Here is a 7,187-nt window from a genome sequence, read left to right as displayed (position 1 = left end):
GCAGCAGAACACGAGGACATGCACTGACACTAGAGGGAGGAAGGTACAGGTGGGAGACATTAGTCACAGGAAGAGGAGCAGCAGAACACGGGGACATGCACTGACACTAGGGGGAGGAAGGTACAGGTGGGAGACATTCTTCACAGGAAGAGGAGCAGCAGAACACGAGGACATGCACTGACACTAGGGGGAGGAAGGTACAGGTGGGAGACATTCTTCACAGGAAGAGGAGCAGCAGAACACGAGGACATGCACTGACACTAGAGGGAGGAAGGTACAGGTGGGAGACATAAGTCACAGGAAGAGGAGCAGCAGAACACGAGGACATGCACTGACACTAGGGGGAGGAAGGTACAGGTGGGAGACATTAGTCACAGGAAGAGGAGCAACAGAACACGAGGACATGCACTGACACTAGGGGGAGGAAGGTACAGGTGGGAGACATTCTTCACAGGAAGAGGAGCAGCAGAACACGAGGACATGCACTGACACTAGAGGGAGGAAGGTACAGGTGGGAGACATTCTTCACAGGAAGAGGAGCAGCAGAACACGAGGACATGCACCGACACTAGAGGGAGGAAGGTACAGGTGGGAGACATTCTTCACAGGAAGAGGAGCAACAGAACACGAGGACATGCACTGAAACTAGAGGGAGGAAGATTTAGGGGAAATTTGAGGAAGAATTTTTTCACAGAAAGAGTAGTAGATAAGTGGAATAGCCTCCCAACAGAGGTGGTAGACGCAAATACAGTAGTACAATTTATAAACATGCTTGGGATAAGCATATTGATATCCTTACAAAAAAATAAGGATCAAATATGGTTTGAGGTAACATGTTTAAAAAAAGGGGCAGACTAGATGGGCCAAGTGGTTCTTATCTGCCGTCAAAAAAAAAAATCAAATTCTATTGGGGATGTTACCGCTCTGTAACCAGCTCCCATCACACTGGTGTCACCAGGTCAGATGGCCATGTCTAGGTCTCCAGCATTGGGGATGTTACCGCTCTGTAATTGGCTCCTGTTGTCACTAGGTCAGATGGCCATGTCTAGGTCTCCGGCATTGGGGATGTTACCGCTCTGTAACCAGCTCCTGTTGTCACCAGGTCAGATGGCCATGTCTAGGTCTCCAGCATTGGGGATGTTACCGCTCTGTAACTGGCTCCCATCACACTGGTGTCACCAGGTCAGATGGCTAGGTCTCCAGCATTGGGGATGTTACCGCTCTGTAACCGGCTCCTGTTGTCACCAGGTCAGATGTCCATGTCTAGGTCTCCAGCATTGGGGATGTTAGCGTCACCAGGTCAGATGGCCATGTCTAGGTCTCCAGCATTGGGGATGATAGTGTCACCAGGGCAGATGGCCATGTCTAGGTCTCCGGCATTGGGGATGTTAGCGTCACCAGGTCAGATGGCCATGTCTAGGTCTCCAGCATTGGGGATGATAGTGTCACCAGGTCAGATGGCCATGTCTAGGTCTCCAGCATTGGGGATGTTAGTGTCACCAGGGCAGATGGCCATGTCTAGGTCTCCGGCATTGGGGATGTTAGCGTCACCAGGTCAGATGGCCATGTCTAGGTCTCCAGCATTGGGGATGATAGTGTCACCAGGTCAGATGGCCATGTCTAGGTCTCCAGCATTGGGGATGTTAGTGTCACCAGGTTAGATGGCCATGTCTAGGTCTCCAGCATTGGGGATGTTACCGCTCTGTAACTGGCTCCCATCACACTGGTGTCACCAGGTCAGATGGCTAGGTCTCCAGCATTGGGGATGTTACCGCTCTGTAACCGGCTCCTGTTGTCACCAGGTCAGATGGCCATGTCTAGGTCTCCAGCATTGGGGATGTTAGCGTCACCAGGTCAGATGGCCATGTCTAGGTCTCCAGCATTGGGGATGATAGTGTCACCAGGGCAGATGGCCATGTCTAGGTCTCCGGCATTGGGGATGTTAGCGTCACCAGGTCAGATGGCCATGTCTAGGTCTCCAGCATTGGGGATGATAGTGTCACCAGGTCAGATGGCCATGTCTAGGTCTCCAGCATTGGGGATGTTAGTGTCACCAGGGCAGATGGCCATGTCTAGGTCTCCGGCATTGGGGATGTTAGCGTCACCAGGTCAGATGGCCATGTCTAGGTCTCCAGCATTGGGGATGATAGTGTCACCAGGTCAGATGGCCATGTCTAGGTCTCCAGCATTGGGGATGTTAGTGTCACCAGGTTAGATGGCCATGTCTAGTTCTCCGGCATTGGGGATGTTACCGCTCTGTAACCGGCTCCTGTTGTCACCAGGTCAGATGGCCATGTCTAGGTCTCCGGCATTGGGGATGTTACCGCTCTGTAACCGGCTCCCATCACCCTGGTGTCACCAGGTCAGATGGCCATGTCTAGGTCTCCGGCATTGGGGATGTTACCGCTCTGTAACCGGCTCCTGTTGTCACCAGGTCAGATGGCCATGTCTAGGTCTCCGGCATTGGGGATGTTACCGCTCTGTAACCGGCTCCCATCACCCTGGTGTCACCAGGTCAGATGGCCATGTCTAGGTCTCCGGCATTGGGGATGTTACCGCTCTGTAACCGGCTCCTGTTGTCACCAGGTCAGATGGCCATGTCTAGGTCTTCAGCATTGGGGATGTTACCGCTCTGTAACCGGCTCCCATCACCCTGGTGTCACCAGGTCAGATGGCCATGTCTAGGTCTCCGGCATTGGGGATGTTACCGCTCTGTAACTGGCTCCTGTTGTCACCAGGTCAGATGGCCGTGTCTAGGTCTCCGGCATTGGGGATGTTAGTGTCACCAGGTCAGATGGCCATGTCTAGGTCTCCGGCATTGGGGATGTTACCGCTCTGTAACCGGCTCCTGTTGTCTCCAGGTCAGATGGCCATGTCTAGGTCTCCGGCATTGGGGATGTTAGTGTCACCAGGTCAGATGGCCATGTCTAGGTCTCCGTTGTCACCAGGTCAGACATTCATTTCTCTTCTGTATTCCCCACAGATATAACTTCTTCACTGGCTGCCCAAAAGCTAAGACGTGCACCATCATACTAAGGGGGGGAGCTGAACAGTTCATGGAGGAGACTGAGCGATCGCTGCATGATGCCATCATGATTGTGCGCCGCGCCCTCAAGGTACCGGTGTTTCCTCTCTACGCCGATGCTACAGACAGACCCCTTGCTGGATAAATATGCATTAATGCAGCATTGTCTCCACAGAATGACTCTGTGGTCGCAGGCGGTGGTGCCATAGAGATGGAACTCTCCAAGTATCTGCGGGATTACTCCAGGACCATCCCTGGCAAGCAGCAGCTTCTCATAGGCTCTTATGCAAAGGCCCTTGAGATCATTCCCCGGCAGCTTTGTGACAATGCTGGATTCGATGCCACCAACATCCTGAACAAGCTGCGAGCTAAACATGCCCAGGTGAGCGGTGTACCGGGTACCTGTCCTGCCGGCTGCGCCATATTGCAATGCCGATTTAAAATGAGACTATGTACTGTATGTACACGGGTTGCCCATGGTTTTTATGCATTCTCCTGGGTGTATGGAGTCTCTTCCAGGTATTTATAGCTTAGCTTTTGTTTTTCTTTCTGCTGCTGAAGAACCTAGAACGTGAGCTCAGAAAGGGCACAGATCTGATTGACGACATAGACCTTTTCCTCAACGCCAGTAGTCTGGCAGCGGGCACCCTGCTCTCTCTGTAGGTCACCTGCAAATCCCGTTACCACAGATAAATGTCAGTGTAATGTGCCTGGGAACGGGCAGTAACCGTATACTGATGTTCTCTGGCTCCTGGTGGGGGTTTATGCCCAAATCACCGTATGCATTTACTGTTCTGACCCTGTGCCGGTTATGTTTTCAGGGCGGCACTTGGTACGGCGTGGACGTGAACAATGAAGACATAGCTGATAATTTTGAGGCTTTTGTATGGGAGCCGGCCATAGTGAGGATCAATGCATTGACTGCAGCCTCGGAAGCCGCCTGCCTCATCCTGTCTGTAGATGAGACCATCAAGAACCCACGCTCCACAGTAGATGGTGCTCCAGCCGGGCGAGGCCGGGGAAGGCCGCACCAGCACTAAGCCTGACGTGAGGTCCTGCTATGGTTTCGTCACATGAGTACCGATTTGTAAGAGGAACTGTGGGGTGGGGTGGTCATAGGGGAAGAGGGTAAGGCACATGCATCCAGAAACCCAGCAGAGATGGTTGTAGTGGTCACATTTCTCCATGATGTCCGTGAGCATTAGGGGAGTGGCAAGGCGGATCAGTGTCCCCATCCCACTGCAGGACCGCCTCTTCACACGGATTGCTCTGATTTCCCGGATGGGGTGTCCCCAGTTTTGTTACTGTATTTATTTCTCTGAAAAAAAGCAAAATAAAACGCACTTCACTGAATGCATGGTGTGTTATTGGGGGAGGGGGGGTGCGGATTGCAGCATCCTGCATGGGGGGGGGGTTCCTTAGTCTGTTTCCATGCATTCTCCCTGCAGCCCCCTTACATTTCTATTGCTGTTCACTGAAACCGTTTATTGTAGATTACAGCAGAGCCGCCCGCGTGTTATACAGGGCACAGCGGTATAACCCTTCTTAATCCGCTATCTAGCACAGCCTTCCAAGTATTCTACAGGGAGCATCATCTAAAGGGCACAGCGGTATAACCCTTCCTACCCAGGAACTGACCTGCGCATGTGATTGTAAAATTCCCTTGGTACTAGAACCATCAGAAGAGTTGCTCAGATGGTACTTGTGTATTATCACGGCGCCCATCGCATCGCATACCACTAATTAAGGTGTGCGATGGACCCGATTTTAGCCTCCTCCCGGGCTGAGTATACAATTTTAAAGTTGCAACGCGATTTCCCATTGATTCCCATGTTAAATGCGCCCCCCCCGACCCAATTTTTAATTGTGTACCCACCCTGATGGGTAATTAGTATGTTAAATGCCCCCACATTGTTAATGGCCCCCACTATGAACGCCAACTCGAAGCATGGTGAGCGCAGCAAGCCAGCGAGGGGCGGCGGTACGCGTCCTCCAACCTTTTCATACCCCCACTATCCACGTCGGAGTGGAGTTGATCTTATAAAGTGTGGCGAGCCACTGAGCCCGAAGCGTGGCGAGCGCACGCGCATAACTTCACAGGTATACGAGTCCGCTCGCCACACTTTATAAAATCAACTCCACGCCGATGTGGATAGTGGGGGTATGAAAAGGTTTGAGGATGCATACCGCCGCCCCTCCCGGGCTCGCCACGGTACGGGTTGGCGTTCATAGTTGGGGGCTGTTAACAATGTGGGGGCATTTAACATACTAATTATCCATATACAATTAAAAATCGGGTCTGGGGGGCATTTAACATGGTTTCAAGGAAAAGGGGTGGATCTTCACAAGCAAAAAACATGTATTATTGTAGAATTTGTAGAAGAAATATATCTTGTGTACCAACATTGGACCAATACGTGGTCGTAATTGACACTGGTTCTATGTTGGTGGTGCTCCCAAAAGGTTCAGCGGTGAAGCTGTTTGAGAAAAGGTTGTCCGAGGGAGGACAAAAAGGAAGAACAATGTGGGTTTTTGGGGCACTCTTTACAAATAATGGACTGGGTGAATAATGATTAATACATAACTTTTAATAATATACACTTAAAATATATGTGCGTCTAAGTAAGGCGTGAATAGTTAAGAGTAATTCACACAAAATGTTAAGAGGATTATGCGGTGATTGGCGAATCTTAAGGTTAAATCACAGTGAAAAAATGGGCGAAAATGTTTTCACCCTGGGGACCGCCCCCGTGAATTCAGTCAAATGCAGATTCCAATCAATATACACATTTAAATGACATTCCTTACACTGATGGATACGTTGCTGTGGACCAAACAAGATAGGAAGAAAAGAGAGAGTAAAGGACAGAAAGTGTTCCTTCCTCTGGTGTCTGCGGATTCACCTCAATTTATACGGCACCAGATATTCCCCAATAGTCCCCCAATGTGTACTGATCTGGCCAATTACTGTTTAGCTGCTGAGATCGGACGAGATCAGGCGGCCCAGTAATGTATGGTCGTACACTTTATTGGGTGGGGGAGACACAGAGGGCTGACAGTTAGGACCAAATGTCACTTCTGCTTTCCAGAGAAACGAAGGAGGCCACGACCTGTTACACTGGGTATTGCAGGAAGGGTCCGATCAGACTGCGGATGAGAGAGTAACGATAAGTAGAGTGTAGATCAGTGAGTTTATTGCAGACTCCAGATCCTTCTACTACCCTCCATCATATTGGTGTATTGGATGGAGGTTGAGAGTAATAACCCGGCGGTGCTCACCCCAATAAGTAGGTTATGGATGGATGCGGAGGATAATGTGCCTCCTGTCGGATTGATCTCACTGGTGATGATGAAGAAATTGCATCAACACCAGGGTGGATCAGGGGGTTATGTACAATAATATGAAGTGTCTTTCTCAAAGGGACGGTACTAAATGTTTGGTCCCTGAGTAACACAAGCAGAGGTCGGAAAAATAAACCTATATATCTCAATGGTAGCTTAGAGACATAAGTTGGGGTAGAGTATGTAGCAATATCTGGAAGATGCAAGCAAGAGGAGGACAATTCACAATACAACCTTTGTGCAGTGTTAAACTAAACATTTGAACACAGTCAGAAAAATGTTATCAACACAACTGTAAAAAAAGGGGGGGTAAAGCAACAATGTCATGGGTTGGTTGGGTAACAACCAGGCTCATCCTGTCTGTGGGGAAACGGTGGAATGCGGGGTGGGAGAATGCGGGTACGATGGGCTGCACGTAATGTGAGAAGCCACACTAAGTTTCTAATGGTACCTGGCAGGTGAGGACCCGCTAGAGAGGGGGGCTCAGCCCCGGGTTTCCGTGTAGGGAAGGGTAATCCCAGGGGGAGTCCCGGCAACCGGGTAGCTGCTGCAGCGTAGTAAACTGTGCAGAGGTTGCCTGGGGAGCCGCTCGTGGTACACAGCTTGTAGGAGAGTTCCGGGTGTTGGATGACGTCAGGGGGTGGTCCCAGGGTGCGACTCTGACATGTGTTTCGCCTGGCGGCTTGATCAGTGACGCGCTGACCAGGGGGATCCTCAATACGTAATATACGCGGGGCAGCCAATGAGAGATGGGCTGGTGAACTGACAGGGGGGCGGGCGAGTGTGGAGCATGATGATGCGGCGGTACTGAATGGGAGGC

The 7,187-nt window shown here is 50.9% G+C and overlaps 1 protein-coding gene across 2 annotated transcripts in view; it reads left to right on the top strand.

Annotated features, from left to right (window-relative positions):
- Positions 1–4,378, top strand: part of CCT7 (chaperonin containing TCP1 subunit 7) — a 33,750-nt gene extending 29,372 nt beyond the window's left edge. For both annotated transcript variants that reach the window (XM_083161410.1, XM_083161419.1), the window contains exons 10-12: positions 2,984–3,116; positions 3,201–3,407; positions 3,847–4,378. In XM_083161410.1, coding sequence (XP_083017536.1) covers positions 2,984–3,116; positions 3,201–3,407; positions 3,847–4,065 — 559 coding nt within the window. In that variant the 3' untranslated portion in view covers positions 4,066–4,378. The remainder of the gene's footprint in view (positions 1–2,983; positions 3,117–3,200; positions 3,408–3,846) is intronic.
- The last annotated feature ends 2,809 nt before the right edge of the window (positions 4,379–7,187 follow it).

The sequence above is a fragment of the Crinia signifera genome, chromosome 1 (genome assembly GCF_055691185.1).
Source record: "Crinia signifera chromosome 1, ASM5569118v1, whole genome shotgun sequence".
Lineage (NCBI taxonomy): Eukaryota > Metazoa > Chordata > Amphibia > Anura > Myobatrachidae > Crinia > Crinia signifera.
The sequence above is the reverse complement of the archived record's forward strand: the minus strand, read 5'-3'. Positions and strand labels throughout refer to the sequence as shown.